This window comes from Morchella sextelata, assembly GCF_020137385.1.
Source record: "Morchella sextelata strain SCLS chromosome Unknown scls_16, whole genome shotgun sequence".
Taxonomy (NCBI): Eukaryota; Fungi; Ascomycota; class Pezizomycetes; order Pezizales; family Morchellaceae; genus Morchella; species Morchella sextelata.
The window spans coordinates 369,149-396,651 of NW_025408631.1; the positions used below are offsets into that span (position 1 = coordinate 369,149).

Genomic DNA, 27,503 nt, shown 5'->3' on the forward strand with positions numbered 1-27,503 from the left:
TAAGAGAATATTATGCCACTGCACCATTAGGCCATCCGTACCATTGGCCGAGAGATCCCGGTGCAGCTTCCCGGTCCCGTTGTCCCAAGGCGTTAAAACACTGGGTAAGGCTTCGTTTTGAGCAGCGAGTGACTGTCTGTGTCGCTCCATTCACATCATACGGTGTATGCAAATAAGTGGGCCTATGTTTTATCTACGCAAACAGATAAAGAGTTCAAGTTCTCGATAGTAGAACTGTCGAAATATGTCGACAACTGTTTGCGTTATTACTCCTATAACGTAGGAGGCCAATACAAACATGCTGAAATTTGCGTACTCCTCCACCTTTTGTAATTGGGGATTTATGGAGATTATTGGATAGACGACGATACACTGGGCGTGAGTGTAGGACTTGAAGGTGAATACGCATTGACCCATATTCTGACCAAATTGTTCATAAAGCCACCGCCTTCGTCGACTTTTTTAAGGCCATTAATGATGTATGTGGGAATGCCTGTTCGGGAAATGCCCCCCACGAAAACTATTAAGATCGTGGGATAAAATTACGGGAATTCAAACAAACCACGAATAATAGCCTGCATGAATATCTTTTAACTTCTTTTACATTTAGTTGTTGTTGGTAAGTGAACTTCGTGATGGTTGTATTCGAAGCAAAAATGACAGGTCACGTGAAAATCGCAATGATCGTTGTATCCGGAAATCTGAGCCAATATCTGCGGAACCCAACGGAAAGATTTTGATGGTACTAGCAAGTCAGAGTTTTGAATTTCTTAGAAATGAAGCAATGGTCGTGAAGAGACCACACCCAGAGTCGGTGATGCAGAGCTTGGAGTGTATGTTTACTTGGACAAGGCTAGAACAGTGTTATGGGTGGAAGGTTGGGATATTTGAGAAGCAGCTGGGTACTACTGAGGTTAAGGTTGTAGGCAGGGCGAACTCGACGACATAATCGAACAGAAATTTCACCTTAATCAAGTCTGTTTCTGTTTTTTCTTCTGTTTTTTTTCGACTAGGCCCCTCTCCTACCACCATCCCTCCCCCTACATCCCCACATCCCCACATCTCTCCATCTCAACATCTCTTCATCTCCGCACCCCTCCATCGCTATCACCATCACATGCATAACTTTCTTCTTCTACATCCTTTTCTTAGGCGTTTCATCGAATTTTATACGATCGAAGGGATTTTGACGTTGGGTCTTTTTGTGTACGATCTCGTAGAATCTCAACTTTATCGTTTTGAATAGTTCTAAAAAGCGGATAGATATATTTCTTCAGAGAGCGATACTCCTGTGCTTTCACAAATCGCACTGCTTATCGTAAGTTATTAAACCCTTCTTTCTGATGCCATGTTAAATCTAACCCTTCTATTGTGAAAAGTCTCTAGCCTTCAATTAGAACAAAACAGCCCAAGTTAATCGTCGAACTCGCGCGTTTCTGTGAGTTGCTTGTTTTGTTTGTACAATGTAAGTTCCCGCTCGCTTCTGACCGTTTTTCCATTTAACCTTACGGTAGATCATCGGAAAGCCTTCGAGTCTAGTATCTTGGTAATCGATCATCACCGCTGATCACGCGTTTCTGAAAGTAACCTTTGTTAAGCCCCAACTTGAATGTGAGTTCTCGGACGCGTGTTGTGTGTGTGCATCCGTGTATGTAGTACCAATATCGATGCTAATGTTAGTATAGAATAGTATCTCCTTCTGATTGTCGAGAGTGCTATCCGAGGTGGAAAATTCAATTCAACAGTTGATGCATCTTAGACCAGTATTCAAAAGCATCTGGGTATGTTTCTAGTCGACTTCCATACTCTTCTTCGCTTTTCTCATGATTCAGCTCATCCTGTTGATACGGTCTCGGCTCATAATCTTATAATTAATTTCCCATAACTCATTCTAACGTGATTTCCTGCAGTGGTATTTCAAAGCACCAGCGAGGCTATTGAACCGGCTCAAGGTTTTCAAGAGTGTCCTATGCTGGTTCATTCCTGCTGGACTCTTCGATCTCTTCACCTCCACCGTAGTTACTCTTCCGACTAGTTTTTCAGGTAGGCCTGGGACTAGTCCTGCCCGTAGACCTAGTCCCGATCGTTGGTCTGGTCCTACTCAGACGTTCAGTCATACTCAGACGCCTGGGCGTTCTCTGCCTCGACTTATCCCTTCTAGTTCGGGTCTTGTTCCGTCTTCTTCGCGTCATCCTACTCGTGTGATTCACATTACTGCTCGCACTCCAAGTCCCGTTAATTCGCCTGCTCCGGCTCCTTCGCCTGGTCCACCACCTTCGCCTAGCCCACTACCGATCCCGCCTAGTCGTCGGACTCTTAGGGCCAACTTTCAAGGACCAACCATCATCGGCGGCCCTCGTCCAGGAGGTTTAATTCATTATCCAGAATTCGAAGGGGATTTTATTCCAAACGGTGATAATTACTATCCCCAGGGGTTCGAGGGATCTTTCACGTTTAGAAACGGAAGTTTGTAGGAAGATTAGTGGCTTGTAGAGCTCCAGATCATAACTCCCAATCTTTGAAGACCTCAAGGTGGGTTTTCTTTGCCAGCTTTAATTAGGTCTATGTATGAGTGCGCTGACGACGAGGATTAGAAACACAATCTGGGAGTGAGCGAGTAGAAAAAAATCATAAAGCAGAAAAACATATACGTACAACTACATGTATCCGGATCCATCAAAGTAAGCTAAACTTCTAAGTGCCGATGATCCCTGCTCTTGTGCCGCCTCAGAACCTGCATCTCGATCATTCCCTACTAATTGCTTGTAGAAACAAGAAGATAAGTAAAAAAGAAACAACAATGTATAAAAAAGGGAATATTGGGAGCAAAGAAATATTGCTTGGCTCAGACGAAAAGGAGGATGACAGCAGCGACGACTCCGAAATGAGCTTCTGCATTACAGATAATAGCAACCATGGGACATGGCCCACCGGACCAGCTGGCGCGCGCGATGGGTCTTCGGGGGCACTCGAGGAGAGAATGATTAACGGGCCAAAAGATAGTGGAGGAAACAATCTCTCCAAGGTTAACTTCCACTCCGAAAGTAACCGGTTTGACGAGGGTTTTAACCCACCAGAGAAGGATCCACATGGAGAAGAAATGCGCCCCAATTCCCAAAGTTCCCAGACAGACAATGCTCAGTTCCGTGACCCATCTGATCATGAAGGAAAGCACGGACCTTGGTTTGAAGGCCCAGATCCTTTCGGCGATATCATAGAGGATGGTATCCTTTATGACGGTCCGTATGAGTCCTCCTCTGATGGTGTATCATGGAGTGAACACGAGTCTGGAAGCGAAATCGATTCGTTTCTTGGTGGAAGTCGCAGGAAAAAGGTCAAGAAGCCAATGGCCGAGAGGCTGCCACCTAGGCCCGAGACCCATTATCGCTCTCTACTTGTCAATGGTAGGAGGCCTGTTCGAAGAAGAAACTCGTCTTCTAGTGAAGACAACATGCCGCAAAGAATTCCGGAAAAGAAAGAGGCACCAAAGAAGAAAAAAAAGTTTTGGCAAAAGTGGAGGGTTGGCGCAGTTCTCGCATATGCAGCCAAAACAAATACTGTTAAGGGAACTGAGGTTTGAATAGACCTTTTGCTGAATTCCTTTTCGTTAAGCAGTGAAGAAAGATTGCGCTGACAATATATTTTAGAAGAGTGAAAACGTTGCTAGTGACTAGGACTCTAGGTGTCGCAAACAACTTCCCCTTGCCCCCAAGAAAAAGGGGAGGACGGTAAGTGTCATGTCACTAAAGGGTTCAAAATCAGCTTTAGGCTCTGAACATGTACTAGTAGCAGAATTAATCTCGAAACAATGTATTACTCATTATAAAGTTCGTTAGGTGTTCAAGACCTTCATGTATATAGGAAATGGCATATACTGTTCTGACGATAGGCGCTTCAATGGCGGTGTTAGTCAGAATATTGTCCGTGTGAAAGAAAACTCCCGTGGGGAGGGTGCCGTGTAGTTGCTCACAGCTCAACACAAAAGCCCGATTCAGAGTTTCGCATTCACCCAGACCTGACAACCACAAACGAACAACAACAACCACCACCACAATCACTCTTCCTCTATCACCATCTGAAAGTCGTCATGGATCCGGTTCCACCTCAAGAAGAAATGGGCTCGGCCAATGATTTCGGTGAAGATAAACAAAGTTACTCTCCTCCAGGTCCCTACAACCCTCCACAGGTAGCTCCTGCGCCGGCCTACGCCTCATCCAGCTGCATACCGAGACATATCTCCCTTAATGTCAATTACCCAACAGCAGACCATGATCTGGCGGATGGCCGATTTTTCGATGCTTCTAAGGTATCTTTGGTATGTATTTACAGCTTTTCCTGGTTCATCTACATGTATTTACAGATATGCTAATTTACTTGGCGCCAAAAAGCCTGAAACCACCGTCACCAAAAGATCAAAGACCGAGAGATTCAAGTCAATCTTTTCTCGTGATTTCCCTAAGACTAAAAATAGTGCTCCAGCAAAATCCGTCGTTAGGGTTGTGGTGCCCGCTGTTGTTGAGCTAGGGAGTGATGTCGTTGGCCGAGACCGCGTGCGGGATGATGATCAACGTGCTGTGGTTGAAGATCCTGAAGATTTTGATATTCATGGAAATCGAGTGGTTCCCGTTGAAACAAACCTCTGGCTTAACCGCCCAAGTATGAAGACCAAGCGTGCGGTGATTATTGATCTTAAGCACGAGCCAACCCTTTCCGAAATCTCTAGAGTCTGCAAGAATACGGGAAAGTTGGAAAAGATCGAGATATGCAAAACCAAAAATTACGCAAAGGTCTGGTTCCTCGAGGAGGAGGGGGCGGGCCGTCTTATGGAACTCGCCCAATCGCACATCACTTACCCAGTTGCCGATAGCAATTACAAACGTGCTAGGTCTACGCTCATCGATGTGAAGTACAATTGGCCAATTGAAGAACTCGATTACCGCGTCTCGGAACGTATTAGGGCGGATGACATTACTCGTTGCATTGTTATCAGAGGGCTTTTCAGCAAGAACATACAAAATCTTCTTAATCTTACGGAGGACAAGGAGCGTCACATTAGAGCGGAAACGTGGGATTTTGCAAAGTATCTCATGGGAACCGATGCTATTGGAGACGTTGAAAGCGTCCAAATCGGATATGTTAATGGCCGTTGGGAGATCACGATCATTTACACCGACATCCTCGTGGCGATTCACGCCGTCGACTTTATGAAATCTGAAGCCGAGTTTGATAAGTGTACCATCTGGTACGGAGTTGATCCGTGAGTTCCTACTTCCAAAGATTAGGCTAATCAAATGCTAATTGTGTTTTTATATTGGATAGATGCGAACCCCCACGTGTGGCCCAAGCCTTCTAAATCTGTCGACACTCAAATATTTAGGCAAAGAAATTCACTGATAGTATGAGTAAAAATATGGCTGGGGTTTATCAAGTTCGTCGAATAAGATAGTTGGTTTTGGGATGGAAATAAGGGTGTGTGCGACATGGGAGTGCATGGAGGGTTTCCTCTGATTAAGAGTAACACACATTTAGTCTTGTCACAGTGGAAAATACCTTAAGGAATAGAAAAAGCCGTCATTGCAGGAATCTTTTCTCATGTTCTTGTGATATCTTACCTTACACATTTGATCTTCCTAGCATTACCACCGGTCCTCTATCTAGTAGTGTTCTTACACTAAGTACATCGGTTAGAGAAGACTTAATTTCTGAGCTGTTCTGTTACTTTCCGGCGAGATTACCTGCATAGACTTTTATATATATATGGTTTGGTACTAGTTGTGTCCTCTCCGAATATTTTCTTTTCTGACGAATAGGGCGTTGTCGATGAAATCAAGCTAGCATAGCTAATTGCTTATACTCAACCCGTCAACTGTAATAAACGAAACATTTACCTAGAGCTCAAAACTGTTGTTGCCCTCGAGTGAAGTTTCTCTTCGAAGACATAGAGCCATACAGAAGCAAGGAGGATGGGGTGTAGTGAGTGGCTTCCTGTTTGGCTTGACTTCATGGACCACATTGCTCAATGTTATGCTGTACGTGACGTTTGTGAAAATAATCATAGAGAGTCTTAATAGAGCTTTATGTCAAGAGCCGCTACAAGTATAGATGTTTAGTTCAAGAGTGTAGATATTCTGCGCAGATGGAGAAACATCAAGTGCAGTAGGTATGTATGTTACATATAGACTTCAACTGTTTAGACCCTCCCTCATCTGAGAACAAAAAGGTTTCTTTGTAATTGTGGGTTCTATCACCAAGTTCTGAGTAAATGCCATTTTTTTGAGGATCATACTCTTTGGATCAATTCCGCTGTACAGCCCTGTTTTGTAAAAAGTTAACGCTAGGGATAGCATTACCAAAGCCCTCGATGGACTCACCACCGCGAATCAGGATACCGAACCTTCGTCCTCGGCCATGGTCAGAGCCCTATCTCTATCGAAGGGGTTAAGCGAATTGGGAGAAACGGAAATTGAAAACGAAAATATTGATCAAGAGAACCCATCTATTCCGGCAAAAGTCTCTGCTAAGAGTAAGAAAGCGAAATGGACCTGGTTCTATAGTAAACACAAAAGTCAAAGCAAGGCTAAATTACACCCCGAAGCTTCCGACATCGCCTCCACAAGGTCCCGTCCAACACCTCTTCTCAAATTTTCCAACCACCAGAACTGATAACCCTCTCTATCAGGTGTCCACCTCTCATTACCAAACTTCACAGAACACCCAGCGTACTCGATTCGAAGACCTTTCCTACCCAAACGAGATGGAGTTTAGACCAAGCCTCGAGTTCCACCCCGGTGCCCCATACGCCAGTCAGCCCGTCCAGTCAGCCCAGCCAGCCCAGGCCGGGAACCTGTCAGCTGGTGAGAATCCAGTACAGGGTGGTCAATGGCTTCCAGTTGATCAGAGCCATCACGGGGGTATTCCTTACGGAGGGATGTCTCACGGAAACATTGTTCACGGAAACATGTCTCATGCGGGTATGTCTCATGGAAGCATGCCTAATGGTAGCATGTCCCATGGAGGAATGTCTCATGGAAGCATTCCTCAAGGAAGTTTGGCTCATGGGGGCATGCCTCCTGGAGGTATTCATCATGGAAATATTTCTCACACCAACGTCAACCAAGGTGGTATCTCACTCTGGCCCCATCAACAACCTGGGGTGGTTTCTGCTGGGAGACAATTCAGTCTTCATGGACAGGAAAGACCTTACTATGGAGCTGCTCCATTCTCCTATTCTCATCAACAAGTCAATCACCCATCTGCTGTCCACCCACCTCCTGGAAGTTACATCACGAGGATGAATCCGTCCGCTCATGGCTACGAGGTTCCCTACACCCCATCCCGAAATTCTGTCATAGGCCAGGCCCAGATGGTAAACAGAGTGGGGAGTTATCACTTTCAGCATCCGCAGGCGATTTATAATACAGTAAGTACTATTTTCATTCTCACTATAACGCTCTCAGCCTTACCTTCTCTGTGGATCTGATCTTTAATTGGATTGGCCTTCCATCAAACCTTCTCTATAATCTATAATTGTTGAACTAACGCCTGATTTCAGCCACCGAGTGAGAATACCGATCCTCGTGGTCAAAAACAGCAACAGCGTTCGAAGTACTCGGCCACCAAAACCCATGAGTCCCAGAGCAATAACGTCAACGGCAGTGTTCCAGCCTCGCCCACCCCCATGCCAGGGTCCGGTGGAAAGAGACTGGCTAGGCGTCAGCAACGTACTGCCGATTACCACAATGGCCCGTCTTTGCAAGCTCCCTCTCCCTTCTTTAATGGAGGAGATAGCGTGGGTGGTAATGGACAGAGCTCATACTCCGAAGCCGACCAGCATGGAAATCGCGTGGATTATGAGGATGAACAGGAACAAAAGAGGGAGAGAATCAAGGCGAAGGTCGAGCAGGAGTTCGCGCTTCTTGAGTCTACCCCCTACGAGGCTAAGATGGAGAGGTGGATGGATTTCGAGGAGGATGAGTTTTGCCCAGTCTGAGACGTTAATTTGAAGAAAGAAAATGGCTATGAGTTTTGCGTTGCTGGGTAATGCTCCACCCAATTCTTGTCAACGTTGGTAATGCGTAGAGGCGTCTGTTGATTCATGTTTGCGTTCAATGGATGAACTCCTTGTATAAAGTTCACCATGATTTTGCTATGTTATTTAGATCCTCCTGTATAGCCTACTTGCTTTTTCCTTAAAAAAAAAAACATTACATCTTTTAAATCTTTTTTTACTTGCGCCTTATTTTTAGTATTGTAACTTAGGATCATGAAGGCCCGTTGACCTAGTATAATATAAAGTACAGGGCGAGAAAAAGAGTTCGCAGGAAAATATTTCCTTTATACTCAGTTGAAGAAAGTTATATTTCTTTTATGATTTCTCTCTCCATTTACTAATCGAAGTCTGAGAAGGATAATAATATATCACGGAGTCAATTGCAGCTAGTTAATGAATAGGAGCGAGATTCTGAGCGAGAAATAGTGACACAATAGTACAACTTCTAATAAAGTATATAAATAATAAACTAAAATAGATTATATACCATTTTGTTGAAAGGACGAAAATCCATCATATACATGTATGCAAGTTACAGCAAGTACCCGCTCACAAACACCGCCAACATCCCACCTTTAACTCAACTTGACCATCTCGACATCTCATCAACACCTCCAACACCTCCACACCTCAACTCTCCACCACTTCACAAACTGTGAAAGATAACCCAATTTCAATCAAACTCACAATAAGCTCAAACATCATGGACTCCCCCATGAATTTCAATTGGACTCCGTCTCCATCTCCCCCACCGTCTAGCCGTGCAGAGGTAGTGCATAAGAAGCAGCCTGCTATAAGTTTCAGCTTCTGTAGAGAATGGTACGTCCTTTCCTCATTGAAGAATTACCTGCCAAAGTAGGAGTATGCTAATATCCTTAAAGTAGCAACTTACAGTACCCATATCACGTATTTATCATCCTTCGCCTTTTAAACTGCATCCTTTACCTCTATTTCCATCCTTCCTTTATCAACCGCCCTCCTGTCTCACATTACCAAACACTAACACTCTATCAGTGTAACATCACCCGCACCCTTCAGTACAAGTGCCGCTCGTGTAATGTCAGCGAACCTGCGAAGGGTAACTGTATCTTTAGACGGACTTACAACAAACCTGTAGAGGCAGAGTTCAATTCTGATATTGTTGAGGACCCTACTGTTAGTATTCATCACTGAAGAGGTTTTATAGTTCTGTGGGGAAGAGCGCTGATGGGAGATGTGATAGATGCCTAGGACGGAGAAGCTTTGCTCTCACTGTGGTGAGGATCAGGCTGTACTTTTCCAGAGACATGATAAAGAGACGGGGACTACTATGGTGAGTTTCCATCGATTTCTAATGAGAGGAGGCCTCAGGAAGGAAAAGGAATATTTAGAGAGGTCACAAGTGCAGTTGCTAATTTGGTGAATGCACATATAGGCTTTGTTCTATATCTGTACTTCGTGCAGGACCATCCATTGAGGCGGATATGGGAATGGCCCCCGATGGATGCATATTTTGGTTGATGGTTTTGGTTTTCTGTGTTGGGTCTACAACTTCAGAAACCGAAGCTCGGAAGCAGAGTATACTATGGTAAGCCATATTAGGGGATTCTCTGTAATCAGCAGAGTTGTCATGAAGTCAGTTAAAAAATAAATTCTGGCGTTATCCTGGTTTTCAAATACGGTATAAAACAGACCAAATAAGTGTTGTGATGACTCCAGGACTTGCTCCATTGGCAATTAAAGTCAACTTACCGGAAAACAGAGAGAGATCTGAAAGAGAGATGAGAGGACTGCTAGCTTGGTTTGAGAATACTTATAAAATAACAAAAGATCTTATAGGATTCCAGGCTTTATTGTTTTCCACCACCCTGGTCTTAAGAGTGCGTAGACACCAAGGCCACATTTTGTCACATAGCACCAGTACCTTTGTTATTAAAGAAAGACAGGGGAGAAGAATCTCAAGTTGATGGAGTGCTGTATTTGAGTCTCAAATCCTGGGTGTGTGGGTCAATTGTTAACTATGACTTTTACGGGAAATGCTCATGAACCTATTTCGGGGCTGGATCCAACCTCCTTCTAGTTTGAGACTTATTATATCGATCATTCATTCTGATTCCTAAATATGCATATTGGCTACAGTAGCTCTGATATTTTGAACTCGATCGATGGTCGTCAATTCCTTTAGGTGCTGCCATCCGAAGCGCACCGGCGTTATAACTAGAAACTATATTAGCAAGCCAAAAGAAATATACCCCACTAGCTCCGCGAAAAAAAGGTCTACACGTCTAAATATCAACTCTTCTTCAGCTCTCTCTCTGGACTGTCCCTAATACCGCGCTCTAATAATAACGCAATTTGCATTCTCTAACTCTCGAATCCTGTCATATGTAGTTCCCATATCCTCTCTATAATTCTCCAACAGGCGTATTATCACTCCCAACTCCTTCGCATGACTCGCCCGCGACGTCGTAATTAGCTCCATCAATACATCATTCTGGAATGTCTTCGGTGTGCACTGAAGTAGTGTCCCGATAATGGACCTATGACGGGTTATAATGATGCGAAGGTATTGACAAAGGGATAACTCGGAATTTGTGAGGTTCCGAATGGATTGAATAAGGTAGGCGATTTCGGCTGTGATTTCTGCTAGGGGTTTGGTGTCTGCCATTGAGTATGAGGAGGTGGATGTAGGTGATGGATTTGGGTTGGTATGAGATATAGGAGGTTCTTCTTATAGTGAAGCGAGTTTCAAGTGTCAGGTTGATAGTGGTGCTCTCATGAGCGCAGTATTCGTATTCTGTGGTGCCACTGGTGTGTTGAGATTGAGTATCTAGGCGTTGCTCATCGACGGAAGTACTGTTATTATGTGGTTTGAGATGTTGAAAATTAAAAGAGAAAAATTGTTTTCATGATATCCCGCAGTGTGGAATCTTGTTCGAAACCATTACTACCACAATGATATGATGAAGTATCGCTATAGTTGAACAACAGAGCTTTTGTTTGGAGCCTCTTCTCGGGCCTTTACCGAGCGTCTGATCATCATATATCACTCGCTCGGTCATGGACTATCACTCGGGTGCTTGTACGGTTGGGATTAGACTTTATCGAGAAGCTGAAGGAGTGAGCAATGTTATCTTTATGTAATTTAACTTATTAGTACTTTTTATTATCATGGAACTCGTGGAAATGAGATAATACAAAGCGCTACATGTCTATTCACAGTACGGGCATAGTAAATGACTGTGGCATTACCTTTTGCATGATAATCATGAGAACTTGAGAGTAACATAATGATATTATGTGAATTCCCACAGACACCGTGGTGTATGATGTGTACATTTGTACCCAGGCTGGTATACATAAGTATATAGACTAGGTATGAAGCATAGCTGGCCGGAGGAAACTCAGGGGCAAGCGAATAGGGACACGTATCGCATGCAGGCACGAGACTTGAATTTTCATTCCTTTCTCTCTTCTTTTCCTATCATCATCACATCATCACAAAGTTCTATCTATTGCTTGAGCTACTGACAGACCCTCAGCTTGTAACGATCATTTTCGGTCTCAGTAGATCATCTTTGGAATCCTAAACTAATATTCACTACAAGAGTTGGTACCTAAACTATGTAAGTATTCCAAATGTTACTTGAATCTTTTCTCCTGAAATTTAGACATATTCAGCTCCCCACTTCCTATCTGAAACCATGAGGAGCCAATCAAACAAAACCACTCTACCACAGCCTTTACCGTCCCGACGCCGATGTCCCATTCGACTCAATGACGGACACCCTATCAATAGACTCCGCAATCGACGCGTTATCAAAGTTGGTTCCAAACGTCGAAATACTCCCAGAGCGCCTCCTCAATGGCTCCAAGTACCTGAGTGTCTTCCTAAAGCTACTCTGATTATCCTCTAAAGTCTCAGGCAAACTCGACGTGCTCGCATTGCGGTTTCCACCCAACAGTCTTCCAAGCCGCGAGGTGCCGCGGGAAAAATAGTTTCTTGAGACAAAGGGCGGGAAGCTAACGTAGCCATCAGTGTCGGAGAGCTTATAGGTGACCGGGGAGAGGGAGGTGATGCGCCCATTGCTGCTTATGGATGTGGATGACGAGTTATCCATTAAAGGGGCGTACTCGTAGATGACAGTTTGGAGGGAAGAGATCGAGGCGCAGAGTGAGGGTGGAGGTGCGTGCATGAGTATGCTAGAGGGGGAGGAGAGCCGTTGGCGCGAATTTGTCATTACGTGGGAGGTTGATGAGACGTGACTGGAAGCATTCCTTCTGCGGCCTGGGGAGGGATTGGGGCTGGCAATCTCTGTGGTGGTGAGGGTTCTTGCGGGGATTTTCTGGGGGAGCTCTTGTGGCGCGGGGGATGTTGGTGGTTCTTGCTCCTGCTTGTCCAGTTTTGGTTCTACTTTTACTAAAGAGAGTGACTATCAGTATGGCTCTAGAACTGAGGGTAGGAACTGGACATACCAGGAGTATTTCTATTGTCCCTCCCCGAATCGGATGTATCGCTCCTCATCTGCCTGACCCTGCGATAGTTGTACTTCCCCCGCCAACTCCCCTTTCTTTCTAACGGCCCCACATTCAGGATAGTCTCTCGACTACTGCTGCGACTCGACGATGGAGTCCCCGTGTCCGCCGGCGCAACCATTCTCTCACTCCCTTCAGGGGGGTCAAACGGCGGGAAATCTGTATACTGCACTGGCAAAACCTTTCTCTTCAACACCGGCCTAAATCTGCGGCCGCGGCCACCCTGCAACGGTGGTAGTAACTGTGGGCCTGTTGCGGCATTGATGTTGTAGATGTACTCTTCGTCCTCCTCGGACTCAGCTACACTGAGATTGGCACTAACCAAACTTGTCGTTGACGGCGACTTTGGGGGCGATGCATCTGTCTCTCCATATCAGCTTCCCTTCCTTACTTCCTGCTCACTGGTGAAGAACCTACGTTCACTTGAGCCTGCGGCAGACAGCTTTCCGCCGATGTTGAACAGTCCTTTGACCATTCCCCGCGCAGCGGCAGTCGCAAGACGGAGTGAGGAGGTCTTCTGACGCAGCGGGTGCGTGGGCGCATCGGTGTCGGCTTCCACAGTTTGGTGCAGGCGGGTTGCAGCATCGCTAGATAGGAGGCCGGGAGAGGCATGAGCGTGCATGGGCACTGGGGAGGCAGCATCAAGGGAGGCGGGTGCCATGAGGTTGGGAGGGCGGCCGTTAGGCATTGCGGGTGTTTGTTGTGGAGAGGGATTGTGGTGGAAGGTCATGTCATGCAGAGCACGGGATTTAGGTAGAATGTGCATGTTGATTCTTGTGTGTAGACAAAGCTGGAAAAAAATCACATTCGTCCCTAACTGTTAGGGGGCTTCTGAACCCAGCTTGACACTTAGAGTTACAGGTGGCTACGCTTCGTAATGAGCATCCACCAACACCCCAGAATATACTACACGTCTATAGAAGTCAATCTCTTACCAGTACCTTCCTCCCTGTAAATGAAAACCCAATCTCACCTCCGAATCCTAAAAGATGTAAAATTATCATTGCATCACGAGTCATCACTCGAGAATTGTACATACAGAAGACGGTCTTATCACCTTAGCTAAAAATGGTAGGAACTACATCGATTCACGTATTATTCGTAATGTTGGAATGAATGCCCACGATGCATGGGATTTTGGGAGACACTAGCTTCTACAGCCAGGGTAAGTGGGAGAGCCTACTGTCACCACAAGGGGGTTAGTCATAGAATGGGGTTACTGGGATAAGAAGCAAGAAGTGAAATAGGGAACTAAGAAGTGGAATGGGGAAGTAAGAAGTTGGAAAGGGACGTGCCGCTGCTGCCCACCGCTCTGTCTCGTTCGATCCTTTTTTTCCCATCCTTTTTTCCTCCTTCTCTCGTCTTCACTCTTCCATTAACTCCTACAGCTCCACCGAAAACCATCGACCGCACAAACCCATCACCGCCGCATAGAAAGAAACGCCCAGCCCGCGTACTGCGGAAAAATTGTATGCGCTCCCCTTCTTCATCTTCAAAAAGCCCATCGCACAGCCCTTTTAAACTCCTACTCATCCATCAGCGGCGCGTCGAAAGGCTGGAATAAACCCACCAAACACCTCGATGTCCATAATCATCATGGCCATTAACCACCACACAAGATGTGTGGGCCAGAGAAGTTACTCCCTCCTGATTTTGTGCAGTGTTTTATTTTTTAAACCTTTTTAAAGTCGGCTAACTGGCACGCGATGATGAGTATGTGGCAAAGCCGATCCCTTTTACACACACAGACACGCCCCTGAAACTGTAATGGTATAGGGGGCGTAGTGGTGGGATGTGTGGCCAATTTTAACAGAAAACTACACTCTGAGCGTGCCTCTTTTGTGACTTTTTAGCTATGGGTTTTGAGGGCTTTTTTGTTCGACTCTGGGGGCTTTTATGCGAGGATATTTTCCACGAGGAATCTTCTCGAGAGGGTTTTGTCCCCTCTTTTTCTTGTGCGATTGTTTTCTGGAATCGCTCCCGCTGGAGGGATGTTTTTCATTTTTTTTGTGCGGTTGTTTGTACCCGTGGTTTTCCTACTTTTTTTTTCTTTATTTTTTCTTTCTTTACATGTTTCGTCCTGTTGTGAAATGATCTCATGTTTTTGTCGGAGTCCGGAGGTACTTTGTTTTATTCTTCTTCTTATTCCTCTTACTTTCCTTACTTTTCTTGTTTTTCCTTCTTTTTTCTTTGCGCAGTTTCATGTTTCTATATCTCGTTATCTCCAGCCCTTCCCTTTCTGTATCCTATTGCTCCTCTTCCATTTAGTCCCCAAAGTACCCAACTCGAAGTAAATATATTCTTTTTTGTCCTTTTTCTTCGGACGAGGAAGGAAGTAGTGTTCTTTTTTATTTCTCCCCACTAGATCTGCCCAATTCTCTTTACTCGTCTTTTTCGACGAAGAAGAGTTTCTTTTTTTTAATAGGTCTGCTTTGTAAGACTGATTTCTCCTTTATATTATTTTTTCTTTAATCACTCCTCCCTTCGAGCAGTATTTGGCAAGAGGTCTGCCAGATTTATTGTGCCTAACAGTCCCCAACTTGACTCTAAGCAGAGGAGTACTATTACCTCGAGGTAATTACCAGCTGCCTCACATTTCCCGCATCCTACGATTGAGAAAGTGAGTTTTTCACGTCTCCCTGCTCCATGGTGTTCATTCTGTCCCGATCTCCCAGAGAGTAACATGTTTCCTGAGCAGGAGGTTTCTTCCATGTGTAGTCACCGTCATCTAATACAGCGTCACAAGCATGTTAACGTAAGTAGGCATTCCACCTCTGCTCCCTCATAGATGATTCGAGAAACAGAGCGGTGAGGAGACATGCTCCTTGCCCCGAAGAAAGACGATGACGCTTGATTGAGCTGGCCTAACGTTATGGCTATATAGTCAGGTTTTATTCAAGAATAGACTTCTAAGCCACACTGGTTACTCACTGTCGCAATCCCGCTACTCTTCTTCCTCCTTAACATCAGACCGCACCGACAAGAACAGCCTTCGCACAGAAGAATATGCCCTTTCTTTATATAAAGAGAGGAACTCTATAGCAAGCAGAAAAGCAGTATGGACTACCATCGGCAATGAAAGATCCCCGGATACCAATGAATTGAATCCGGTGTATAGAGTCTTATGTCGTGAGTACTCCAATCTCATCGCCTATAGCCTCTATTTCTGTGAAGATGAACAGAGATGATGAAGTAGGCAGTCGTATGGTTACTTCTATACCGATGAACGGATGGGGAAAAGGCAATTCGTTTTATTGCAGAGATAGCAGCCCAGATCCAATAGTTCCTAACGGCCACTATGGTAAGGACCCAACGAGATGGAGGTTCAGAGTGAGATATAGCCATTACGATGTCTTTCTTGCAGTGTGATAGAGAGTGTACAAGGCGAATGAGTAATAGGTCCCTGTGGCCACTTGTCTCCGGCGAGTGAGAGAGAGTCCTTGGAAACAAAAAGCTCGCCAAACCTGCTGACAGCAGTGAATATTAGGAAGCTATGATATATTTGAGCGAGAAAGCACACAGAATGCTACAGATATTAACGTGGACTAACCAAAAAGCGTAGATAATGCCACTCTGGCAATTGGCTGCCAATTGATTCGCTAAATACTTTGAAGAAGAGGCCACAGAGTCGTGTATAAGCGTTGTGGCTATGGGTTAGAGTAAGTTTTGCACTTCTTCATTAATAAATTCTGGGATTGTACAGTTGTATCCTTACCGGCTAACCCTTACCCAAATTTAGAGCGAAGAAATGTGGGCCAGACGAAAGATGACTTTGGGCCGTGGCTTCCTGATTAAGCGCTCATGTCGATGTCTGAAGAGTCCGCACGGGGTCCATGATATAGGCACAAGCACGGAGAAAAGTAGAAGTGCGGGCAAGGTCGGACGGAGGTGAGCTGAACATGAATCAATAGATACACCGATATAGTTCCTGCAGCAGCACGTATTGTCCTTGAGTCTGTTTTTTCCCCGTTCATGATGGCTATTTATACGTGAATTTAACATGTAGTGATCGGGATGATACCAAAGATGAATTGTTGATGGGAATCTTACGCTATCGAGCGGAGATGGATGGATTGCAACAAAGACAAGAAGCCATTATTTTGTATTAACATCAGACAAATCTGTTCTAGGAGAGCGTCGTGTACGTTGCGCCACGGGCCGGGATATGCAGTATGCGCTTGAGAAAAAGACGGCAAATGTTCCTAATGGACGACGAATACATATAGGTGTACGGGACAGCTTCAATGTATACATGACAGATTAATCTTTCAAGATTCTACATGGAAAAGGTGAACAAAACACCTTTAATCATTGAAAAAATGGATCCTCTCCATATACTTATCACTCTCGCTCATCCCATCATCTCCATTCACCTCAGCACCTTCATCGAAAAATTTAGATACATTTTCCGTCAAAATGGGGACAAAATCTATTTTGATACATCAGAAGATGTCAACGGACTACTCGCTAGCCATAAGTTTCGCGGCCTGGGCATACTCAGCGTGGTTGGAGATCCCGCAGCTATTGTTGTTGAATCAGACCACTTTCTTCCTGCCCACCTCGACGTCAATAGGAAATTTTCACTTCACACTTTCACCCGCTCCCACAACCTCATCAAAACAAACCTCTAACCCCACCAAAGCATCACCCTATCTCATCACACCAACCATTTCCATCCATCTAGAACCCCCCAATCTCTTCCGTGACTGAAAAGATGGGCGTTACTACCAAACTTTCTAAAGTCCGACCCACCTCTACTCCAAACACCGGTTTCAGCAAGTGCTTCCCCTGCGGTAGCAGGGCTAAAGGCAAGAAAAGGCTGAAAAAGACCGAAGAACGCGACTTGACCCCCACCTACAGTAAACCTCCTCCACTCAATACCCGCGCCGTCATCGTCAACGAAGAGGTTACAGCTCCAGTTGCCAAAACACCATCGAGAGTAATCCGCACTGCAGGAGAAAACAATTTTGCAAACAAATCAAACGATACCACAGAAGAGTCCATCAACTTCCGTATGAATCCTTTTTTTTTATTTTTTTTTTTATGCGATTATTGCGTGGGGTTTTGTCTAACGCAAGGTGGTGCGGCAGGCCTGAACTCTGCACTGACTACAGTCACAGAAGTAACTGAGCCAGATTCAGAATCCGAAGTTGAACGCTCTGCAAACGCACGCATCCCCACCTTTGGATCCCTTCCGATCATCGACGAAAATAGCATCAGCATCATCCCACAAGACGCGCGACGTCATTCTGCAATCCCCGATTTCCGTAATCACATTCCTGAAGCGAACTATCACGAAGACCACTCTACACAAGTCTACAGTCGCCGTCATTCGCTACCTACCTTACCCACTTATCATCTCCCCCTTCGTGCACAACCCTCGTTCGCATCTAGCTTTGAGGGCTTTGACGCTTTTTTTACCCCCGACCATAAACGCGCCAAAAAAGAAAACGACAGTAGCGAAGTAGGAGAAGAAGAAATAAAGAAGGGTGACAAAGACGAAAGTATGAGCTATCGTCATCACTCTTACAATTCCCACCTTGACCCCAACGCTAGCATGACAAGGCGGCCCGAGATTATGATGGCCGGGCGGACTCGCCCAGGCCTCACAACGGTTGGCGGGGATTCAGTTAGAACTGGCCGGTCTACAGTTGTTCCTTCTGTGGCCGCTCCATCCATGGTTGCCCCCTCTATTTCTGCCCCATCTACATCCATGGGTGCCTCGTCGTTATCCAAGTCAAGAGTTCTGAAAACCTTGGCAAACCTTCCCGATCAAGGCATGGATAGCGTTCGCACCAATGCTACAACGACAGGGATTACTCTAAACGGTAGTAAAGTTAATCTTAATCTTAATAAGCCGTTGCCGATGCCCCCATCCCTGCCATGGCGCAGACGTCTTTCCTCTGTCCTCAATCCCCAGAAGAGCAGGGCAACCCTCAATCCACGTGTCTCCCAGAGTCTTCTCGACGTCAGACAATCGGCTGGACGTTCGGTTGAGAGTTTGAGGGAGTCTGTTGGAAGTGGCGGTAGTGCTAAGGCATTGGGTACGTGGAAGTCTTTGAATTGGACTCGCCCTCCGGCAGCAAGTTTGGTCTCGGATCGCCCACCAATTCTCCCGATCTTGGATTCAACTGAATTCGGTGATCTCTTGCTTGCTGCTGCTACTGTTGCTAGTTCTCGTCCATCGACTCCGACGGGTAGTGGGGTGCAGAATGAAAACCTCGCTACTCCAACAGTGCCTGTCAAGCTCCCAATGACCCCGAACAGTGGCCAACGCCTTATCCGTTCACCAGCCTGCAAAGATCTCCACGTCATCTCCTCCCATGAGTGCTCCACAATTAGCCTTGCCTCAAAGGGCCCTACAAAAGCTCATATTCGAACTCTAAGCTGGGTATCAAGTATTCACCCCGGCGGCGACCACATTGAGGATGCGAAGTCTACGCCGGAGAGCAAAATTGATACTACGCCTTCTAACACCACCGGTGACGAGGCTCCTGATATTACCGTTAGCGGAGTTGAGAAGGAGGGTTCAGTCGATAACCTCTCGGAAAAAAAGAGTGTACGCCAGGAAGGGTTTCAGGGAAACTACAGAGAGTTCATGGATGAGTCTGTCGACCGCTATGGTCGCAGCGGTAGAGGAGGAAGGATGAATAGAGAGCTGTCGGTCACTGACAGTATGTCATACATCATTGGAGATCGAACCAGCAGGATCGACCCGAGGGGGGAGCGCATGCTCGAGATTTGGGGAGATGTCAAGGCGGGGGAGAGCACTGTTATCGTTTAGGAGGAATAAAAGAGAGGGGGTCTTTTTCAATTCGCTTTCCTTTTAAAGGAGCGATGAGTTTTGATATATGGAAGGTTCCATTTGTCTGCTTCATATGTCATAGATTTGGGGGTGCTCTTTCTATCTGGCATTGGCTTTTATAGCTATGCGTGATACTACATCTCGCTATAGGCTTTTAAGGAGTATATACCGCATGTCTGGCTTTCTGTATCTTTTAGCCAAACACATATGCGTTTCTACATGTAATTACTAAACCTCCTGTCAATTAATCAATAATCATTCTTAAGAGTATGTAACAAATCAATTATCAAGCAGTCACCAGCAAGAGTAGCGAACTGTATAGTTCTCTGCGAATCAGAAAATTTCAAAGTGATAGAATGAGGTGAACTAACTCCAAAGCTCTACCGCACACCAAAACCCACAACGTATCAAGCAGGAACAGCATCTTCAACAAAAGAAGATAAGATTTCCTATCTCTATATCTAGGGACCTTAATTCCAGTCTTAATCTCGTCTCCATATCTCAACCGTGGCCCAGTAATGCATTCCGATAAGCACCAACTACATGTAGTGATGGGCGCGATAAAGAATTGCTAAGTCCCATCTCGTTTTGTCTTGTCAGACCAAAGGTCTCATATTATTTCAGCAGAGAATCTCAGTACTTGAGACTTATTCGAGACTACTAGTTTTGTGCCCAACATTCGTCAATCCAAACAAAATCTCGTCATCCACGAAACATCGTCGTCCAAAAGCGCACCATACTCAAGACCATGACCACACGGTGATCCTAAACCCATAGAACCCGGGTGTGGAGGAGTTGGGTGCGAGAGGTGGGGTGAAGAGACACGATCAACACCTTCCTCCTAGAATTCATGTAGCCCCATCACGGCAATCAGTTTTGCGGTGGATGAGTAAGAACGTGGAGAATACCTTTCAGGGTGCGTATGAAACTAAACATGGTCTTATGGAGTGGTTCACTGTCAGTAGAAGGAGATATGGCGGGCCAATAAAGAATGGGGCAGTGGCCTGCCTAGAATATCCTTCTTCGTAGTTGTCTATCACTCCGTTGTGCTTTGATATTTTCCAGCTAGCAAGACTGGAGATGCGTCTCTAGAAGATGGATACATGTAACCTGGATTTTCTCAGTTGAGTTATCTATGTATCTTGGGCATTACTACATGTATAAAAGTTTCTTTCACATTTCGATCTTTATATTTCATGTAGCTACATGTATACCTGTAATCTTGGGACTACATGCATGAAATTGTAACCTAAAGGCAGTCCCAAATTGCCCCTTAGAATTAGGAGGGAGTCTCGAATGTAAATATGACATGGGTATAACATACATAAATGTATCTTCCTCTACACTACCGCAGTAGAGGTAGACGTACGCGTACACCGACTCACCCTAAGCCCTCTCCCTCTCCCAATACCAATCCTTGGCATATCATCTTGGCGGCGGCCAAATAATCCTTTATAAGCCGTCGTCCCCCCTCACCTCCCTTTCTTTCTTCTTCAGCACACTTCGCCCTGCCTAGCCTTGCTAGTTGAGGGCTCCCATCTCTCCTTCGGGAGGGGTGGGGCTTCATTTCTCCTCCGGGAGGAATGTGGCCTCATCCCGCCTTCAGGAGGTGTGGGGGTTCTCCTCTAGTCGGTGCAAAAAAAAGGTATTGAAATAGGTGTGTGCTGTTGAAAACAAAGTGGTCTCCGGGCCCTTTTTTTCAGAGGTGCTTGCACCTTCGTTTTTTCATTGTCTTCCTGGCTGTTGCGAGGGGATGATGAAAAAAAAAACATTTGGGTTTCTTTGGCTTTTTTGGGGTTTTTTTTTTGGCTTTTTGGCTTTTTGGCATTTTGGGATTTTGGCTTTTTGGCTTTTTGGGATTTTGGCTTCTTTTCGTTTTTTTTTTCCTTCGTTTTTTTTATTATTTGCCTGGCTGTTGCGAGGCGATGATGAAAAAAAAGAGAGAAAAAACACTTGGGTTCTTTTTGGCTTTTTGGCTTTTTGGCTTTTGGGGACTCTAAGATTCGCAGATTTCGGTTTCTTGTTGTTTGTTTTTTGCGTGTTTCCCGGGGGTTCTTCGACTCTTTTTCGTTCGTGTTGGCTCTTCGGTTCCTGTTGGTTCTTTCTTTGATCCGCGTTGGCTTTCTCTTGTTCTCTCTCTTAGAGCTCGAGCTGGCTCGGATTGTGGAGGTGAAGGTTTGACCTCTCGAGCCCCGGAACTCTCATGAGTTTACGTAAAAATCGACCTCCCACCCAATAAGCCGGTATGGAATATATTTATCAGTATGATTGATTAAGCATTCTTTACGTAAATCGCCCAGCCCATAACGTTCGATCTCCAATCATTAGTGATACTTTACCAGACTCGGGCTTTTTGGATATGGGCTCGAGCTGGCCTGGGCTCATTGGTAAGAGCCTAGACGTCGAGCTCAAAGCTCCAGCCCGCTCGGTTTGTGCCCATCACTAAGAAGAAAATGATACTAGAGTGATTTTGGAAAGTTTTTACTTCTGAATACTTTCCCGCTCTTTATTATTTCACGGAAGGCTCTACATACTTGATAACAGCCACGCCCTGTTCTTAATTCGAGACCCTGGGTATCGCAAGTAGAGGCAGGGCTATACAAAACACAGAAGGCCAGCCTCGAAAAGTGAGCACTAAATGGTAACGAGATCTTGGAGAGATGTATACAAGTATTCTTAACCATACACGGAAGCTGGTCTATATTACCAGCTAGCTAGTTCAAGTAGCACGCGGACGGCCGTCAAGCGACTTTTTCTCCTATTATTTAGTTCTTACCTGTTTTCCCATACCCGGACTCGTGAGCTCCATAAGTACTAGATCATCCCATTATAATTCGGAAATGCCGCATGAACGGGAGTGTCAAGCTGCTTGGCCTCCTTTCTTTAGTCAATTCTCAGTGGCTTCCTGGAGGAAGAGACCTTGGTGAGGTTGAGTACATGTAGTCGGTGCGGGGTGAGTGTGTTGCTGCTACATCATACGGTGTGATGAATGCATGGAGCGCGTGGGGAAGGTTGAGAGAAACGAACATCGAACACGAGCAGCGACGTGGTACAAAGAGACCTGAGCCTCTGCCATTTCTAACAATTACATGTAGTGATCATCTGACTCTCAGCCGCCGACCAATATTTCAAACACCGAATTCATCAGGATGGTCGGGGGGCTGTGTACCCAGTATGGAAACGGAAGACTAGAGCGTAGCGATAAAGGGTTCAAATAGTATTGACACCGTGAGTTCCTTAGCACAGTTGGCGGTGCGTCGGTTTCTTAACTCTCTGTTCTACAGGGTACGTTGTTCCGGTGGTCATGGATTCAATTCCCACGGAGCTCCCTTTTGAATTTTTTTTCCTTCTCGTAGCTTAGCTTAGCGGATGGATGTGCACTACCATGCGTTGGAGTGACTGTCACATCCAATACATCCCGTGCCTTCCTGTCTCATCATCTCATAGTAAATAAACTATTTCACCTCACGAGAGCGATTGATCTTTTTCAATTTGACTCCTCCAGTTAGTTGTATCTCTCCCGGGACAAATTGTACATTTTATTTGAGTATGTGTCCCCTCGCTAAACCGCCATTCTATATGTACATACCCATGTACTTTCAGAGGGACGGATATGCGCAGCCCCCAATTTTCTTCTCCCTTCTTTCATGCTTCTTAGATTTCGTGATATTGTTGGTATCGACACAGAGAAGTGGATCATAGATTATCACTCGGGCTAACCTTCTCTTCATGCTAGCTGCATTTTTCAGATTTCAATTTTTTTGGAACTGCATAGTGAAGAAGCGTACATACATGTATGTAATCACCCCTCTCCTTCTCGTTCCCTCCACAGCAGTTTCTCTGATACAGAGACCTGTTCTAAACCTAGCGCCGCAGAAGACCCAAATCCACTTCAGCAGAACAAAAAAAGACAGAAGAGGTAAGGTATTAGAGAAAATTTACTAACTGTCATTTTCGACAATTGCCAGTTTAAAATTGAAAAGGGTACGAGGCAAAATTGACAGTTACCCTCAGTGGCCAAAATCAAACACTTTATCACACACTACCTGTAAAATACGCTGGCAGGACATAAAATTCACATGCTGCTTTCTCATGGTAGCACTACTACGGTGTCAGAACCGCGTATTTTTCATTCATTTGGCACATCTCACAGCACCCCCGAAGCGGCAAGTGTCCGTTAAAATTCAAATTTGGTAAGTCTAATTGCCACTTTTTCGCCCCACAAGTCGTCAATTGTCGATACTTGCAGTTAGTAATACTCTCTAATAATTATGCTGACTTTTCTGACTTTTTTCCGGTTAGGATCTTCAACGCGACCTGGGTATATTAATATAAGAAAGGTGCTAAAGAAAGGAATATAGGTACAAAAGTCTGATAGGTCGCTTCTCATATAAGTGGAAGACAAATTCTCCTTGTGCTCGTTTAAAAATCACTTGAGTATTTATGAGTACAGCGCAAGCTTGCTATAACGGTACCTTCTATAAGGGTAATCTCTCTATAACGGTAGCACTTCACGGTCCTTTTTGCCCGGATTTCAGCACAATCACCTCTTATATAAGGGTAATCTCTCTATAACGGTACCAAATTCCAGTACCGAGCGTACCGTTATAGCAAGCTTTCGCTGTATGTACTTTACATCACCGTTATAAAGAGGCCACTTTGCATCTAATAACAACTCCTACGTCACACCCCAAAGCAGCCTGTCCTTCCACCCACTCTAACAAACTCGAGAAACAATGACACACAAAACAACATCCCCTCAAATAACAGCAAAGAGAGGGGCCTTCGCCCAAATACAAAAAATAGTCAAGAGGTAATAGCCTATGCGTGCCTACATAGGACTTGACCAGTTTTTCCCTGTGGGCCACCGCTTAGGTAAACAGGTTTTTGCTGCTCGAGAGGATAGACGTTCGGATCGTGAAAAGAGTATCATGAATGCTCACTCGAGCTTGGGTTTTTTGTTGTTGTATGGTGCGGTGTGTGAGGCTAACAGCTTTATCTCGCCGCCCTCCCCAATCTATATATATCTCCTTGCCGGTACCTAGCCGACAGTCAAATAGCCATGTATCGGTCGGAACACTGTACAAACACATGTTAGCACACCATGCAAACATCACTTATCGAGAAACCTTTACTCTAGGATCGATTCTCTACCTACTCGCGGGTGACCCCATTGACTAGAACCGTACAGCAGCTTATATATACCACTTCAAGCGCTAGACGTCACAGAGTCTATGGCTGCAGCACAAAAACTATCGTGTGGGAAAGTTTTATGAAACGTGCAAACGAAGAGCGGTCTGGATGGCCGGGAGCTGCAGTTTATTTTGACTTGAGAGCAACAGTAAAGTTTTCTATAGCATTCGAGGACCCCGGAACAGTCGAAACGATAGGTTTGTCTAAAATATCCCTTCACCCCAATCTAAAGTTAAGTTAGCTTTCTCAAGAATACTGATCTGTAGCCAACCCATCCTCACCCCGCCAAGAACTCCAAGTGCCAGGAGGTAAACTAGGAGCCCAGCGCCCATGGGGGGAGGGGTGGTAGTGGTATACGAGTATATGCGGTGAGAAGAACTGCGGCCAGCTCACTATGCTCGGGATCTGCCTTTCCTTATCCTTTCATTCCTCGGTTTAATTTTTAACCTCCTATTGTGCTGAAGTTTGCGGCGATGTGTTTGTTTGAGTGATCGATTATAACCGGGCAGAAGAAGAGAAAGTATACACACCGTAGATAAGAGGTAAATACATTCATACCCAGTTCACTTAAATGCGGAGTAGTACGACGGTGTACTGGTGAAGGAGGACGCACAGTAAAAAGGGTTCCGGCGCAGCGCTGTTTCGCAGTAATTCTCTAATGTAGTTTACCGGAGAAATGATGAGGTTAGGAAGGGTAGGTGATCGAGGAGTCTCTTCATGCTGTATCTAGCCATACTATAGTCGCTCTCATATTGTCACGAGAGTAGACTGTGCCCTCCTATCCAACTCCAACAGAGCATAGTCCTGCTGTGTTTATATTAGTACACCTTCATTGAACTACAGCAGCGCCTGGAAAATCCTGATGCCGCTCAATTGTGTTTAGAATATTTCAACATCACAGTGGCTCAAATCTCGGAACCTTGCTGCTTTTCCGGGTACCCGTCTAGTTTTGTTGCTTTTGTGACTCGATATTTCGGGTGTGGAGGGTCGGGTACTTTTGGATCTTGTGTATAACCTTGACGCGGCTAATAGTAAAGGTACCTGGCGAGACTGTCCGTCTTGTTGTGGTGTTATTGCACGACCAAAGTAGTAGTTTTATAGGACCTGGAGGTGGAAAACTTGTTCGCTAAAGGGTAGTATGGGGCCAGAGAAGTGCCAGAGAAGAGCAGTAATATTGGAGGAGATATCTGGATGTATCTTCGTTTTCTGTGTCGATAAGAAATAGATGTAGTGTGGGGTAGCTAAACCATCACCTAGAGACACAGGTCAGCTCACTGTCGCGCTCGCAACACCTCTATTCCATGCCATGACAAGACCTACCACTTGCCTTTGCGGCCCGCTCGCTGTGTGCAGTAGCAGAGAGGTAATGGATGCCAGTCGAAACTTCCCCACGCACTCCCTCTTCCTCCGTCTGCTCTCGTTGATGTGGCTTGGCGCGAGTGATGGTCCGTGACGCCCGAAGAAGAACTGCGGCGGTGGAGATCGTCTATGGTAGGCTTCCTTGGGGGAAGAGGTTCGGAAGAGTTTTCCAGACTTGCTTTGGGGCGACTGTATGCAGCGTTGGTGAATATTGCGCTCGGATGCTGTGGTGGTTGTTGGTGGGGCGTGTATTGGTGGGGTGTGTTGGCGCCGGCCCCGTCTCGAGCCACCACGTCCTAATTTTTCAAAAGAGCACTTGCCTAGCACAATACTTATTGGACCAACTTTGAGATACGGTTTTTCGTTTCCACTCACTCCGTATCCATACAGCTATTGATACTGCTTCACTCCCCACCATGACGTAAACACACCAAGATCTCAGAGAAACCTATCATAATTCCACCCTCTCGAAATTCCATCCCAACCAAACTTCCGGCGTTTGGAGGGAACGATAACTGTGTTTTGCAAACAAATACCTCTATCCCTACCAGAATTTAGCCACCATGGGGGAATGTTTTGCGGTAGTCTCGTTCCCAGACTTTTGTCAACTCGTTCCTCATTCGGCTATAGGCTTTTCTGGGACAATGTGTTAAACTTTCAGGCGACCATGGAGCTGATAGTCAGCCAAGGCAAATGGGTCGGTGCGCTTTTGTTAGCTTTTGTTGGTTTTGATTGGCCAATTCGGCATCAAACGATATTCGCCATTATCCCAGAAAGACAGTACACCAACGATCATGATGTGCTCCAAACTCGCAGCCACCCGACATCGATTGCTGTTATTACCCATACCGCCTAGACATTCTTTTCCTTTAGCCGGTCCGTTATCAGCTCATCCTTTGGTCTTTTTACAGGTATAGACCGCTTGGATGTGTCGTGGCCAGATAAACTCAAGAAAAATCTAGGTTATCTGCACTTAGGATGTGCATTTAGGGAGGGCGGAAGAAGAGACCTTTGGTTGGGCGGGTTGGTGTTGAGGAGTGTGAGTAGTGGAGTAGTGGGTAATTCTTTTTTATTTTCTCCGCTAACGGCGATTATCTATGCTAACTGTCTATTTATAAGTCTCACAAACCTATAATTTGACATACGAACATACATCCATCGTAACCAACCATACGCCACTGGCATAAATCAAGAGAAAAACGAACCCAGATCTCAGACAGCATGATCGTAAAGCAGCAGCCAGCACACTCTGTCCAAGCCCGAATATTTATGGTGGCACAACAGTGGCCTTTTTATCTTGCGTCGCGCCCATGATACGGCGGATGGAGTATAGAAAGAAGGATGTATTGAGGCAGGTGAAACTTCTTTTCTTTTCTCGTGTACCGGCATAATTGGCAAACAAGAGTAATATCGGTCGCGGTATATGATATCGCTCTTTTTTCTTTTGTTCCTCCTGCTGGTATGATGATACAAGCCTTGGAGTAATCGGGGGATAGCTTTTTTTATTCGCCACTTTTCAAAAGAGAGAGAGAGCTCATGCTAGCATCTACCAGGACCAGTACAAACAAAGCACGGGGAAGC

General features: G+C 45.4%; 8 protein-coding genes across 8 annotated transcripts; 6 read left to right on the top strand and 2 right to left on the bottom strand.

Moving 5' to 3' along the window:
• Window positions 1-2,800: 2,800 nt before the first annotated feature.
• H6S33_003811 (uncharacterized protein) lies at window positions 2,801-5,353 on the top strand (the record flags this gene model as incomplete). Its single annotated transcript, XM_044835569.1, has 6 exons — window positions 2,801-3,574; window positions 3,675-3,728; window positions 3,837-3,920; window positions 3,986-4,315; window positions 4,389-5,257; window positions 5,320-5,353. 6 exons carry the CDS (start codon window positions 2,801-2,803, stop codon window positions 5,351-5,353), a joined length of 2,145 nt encoding a protein of 714 aa, XP_044691345.1.
• Window positions 5,354-6,408: 1,055 nt separating this feature from the next.
• H6S33_003812 (uncharacterized protein) lies at window positions 6,409-6,663 on the top strand (the record flags this gene model as incomplete). The annotated part of the gene is made up of 1 exon (XM_044835570.1): window positions 6,409-6,663. The coding sequence occupies one exon, from the start codon at window positions 6,409-6,411 to the stop codon at window positions 6,661-6,663; it is 255 nt and encodes an 84-aa protein (XP_044691346.1).
• A 91-nt stretch (window positions 6,664-6,754) lies between these two features.
• H6S33_003813 (uncharacterized protein) lies at window positions 6,755-7,990 on the top strand (the record flags this gene model as incomplete). The annotated part of the gene is made up of 3 exons (XM_044835571.1): window positions 6,755-6,971; window positions 7,017-7,420; window positions 7,553-7,990. 3 exons carry the CDS (start codon window positions 6,755-6,757, stop codon window positions 7,988-7,990), a joined length of 1,059 nt encoding a protein of 352 aa, XP_044691347.1.
• A 763-nt stretch (window positions 7,991-8,753) lies between these two features.
• On the top strand, window positions 8,754-9,506 carry H6S33_003814 (uncharacterized protein; the record flags this gene model as incomplete). The annotated part of the gene is made up of 5 exons (XM_044835572.1): window positions 8,754-8,869; window positions 8,932-8,956; window positions 9,065-9,205; window positions 9,273-9,362; window positions 9,465-9,506. 5 exons carry the CDS (start codon window positions 8,754-8,756, stop codon window positions 9,504-9,506), a joined length of 414 nt encoding a protein of 137 aa, XP_044691348.1.
• Window positions 9,507-11,772: 2,266 nt separating this feature from the next.
• H6S33_003815 (uncharacterized protein) lies at window positions 11,773-13,253 on the bottom strand (the record flags this gene model as incomplete). Its single annotated transcript, XM_044835573.1, has 3 exons — window positions 11,773-12,449; window positions 12,506-12,925; window positions 12,983-13,253. The coding sequence occupies 3 exons, from the start codon at window positions 13,251-13,253 to the stop codon at window positions 11,773-11,775; spliced, it is 1,368 nt and encodes a 455-aa protein (XP_044691349.1).
• A 2,062-nt stretch (window positions 13,254-15,315) lies between these two features.
• Window positions 15,316-16,677, bottom strand: H6S33_003816 (uncharacterized protein; the record flags this gene model as incomplete). The annotated part of the gene is made up of 7 exons (XM_044835574.1): window positions 15,316-15,429; window positions 15,497-15,524; window positions 15,979-16,056; window positions 16,116-16,212; window positions 16,281-16,289; window positions 16,483-16,544; window positions 16,616-16,677. The coding sequence occupies 7 exons, from the start codon at window positions 16,675-16,677 to the stop codon at window positions 15,316-15,318; spliced, it is 450 nt and encodes a 149-aa protein (XP_044691350.1).
• A 602-nt stretch (window positions 16,678-17,279) lies between these two features.
• On the top strand, window positions 17,280-19,349 carry H6S33_003817 (uncharacterized protein; the record flags this gene model as incomplete). The annotated part of the gene is made up of 2 exons (XM_044835575.1): window positions 17,280-17,577; window positions 17,686-19,349. The coding sequence occupies 2 exons, from the start codon at window positions 17,280-17,282 to the stop codon at window positions 19,347-19,349; spliced, it is 1,962 nt and encodes a 653-aa protein (XP_044691351.1).
• Window positions 19,350-26,485: 7,136 nt separating this feature from the next.
• Window positions 26,486-27,109, top strand: H6S33_003818 (uncharacterized protein; the record flags this gene model as incomplete). Its single annotated transcript, XM_044835576.1, has 5 exons — window positions 26,486-26,503; window positions 26,553-26,623; window positions 26,779-26,798; window positions 26,885-26,980; window positions 27,042-27,109. The coding sequence occupies 5 exons, from the start codon at window positions 26,486-26,488 to the stop codon at window positions 27,107-27,109; spliced, it is 273 nt and encodes a 90-aa protein (XP_044691352.1).
• Window positions 27,110-27,503: the final 394 nt, after the last annotated feature.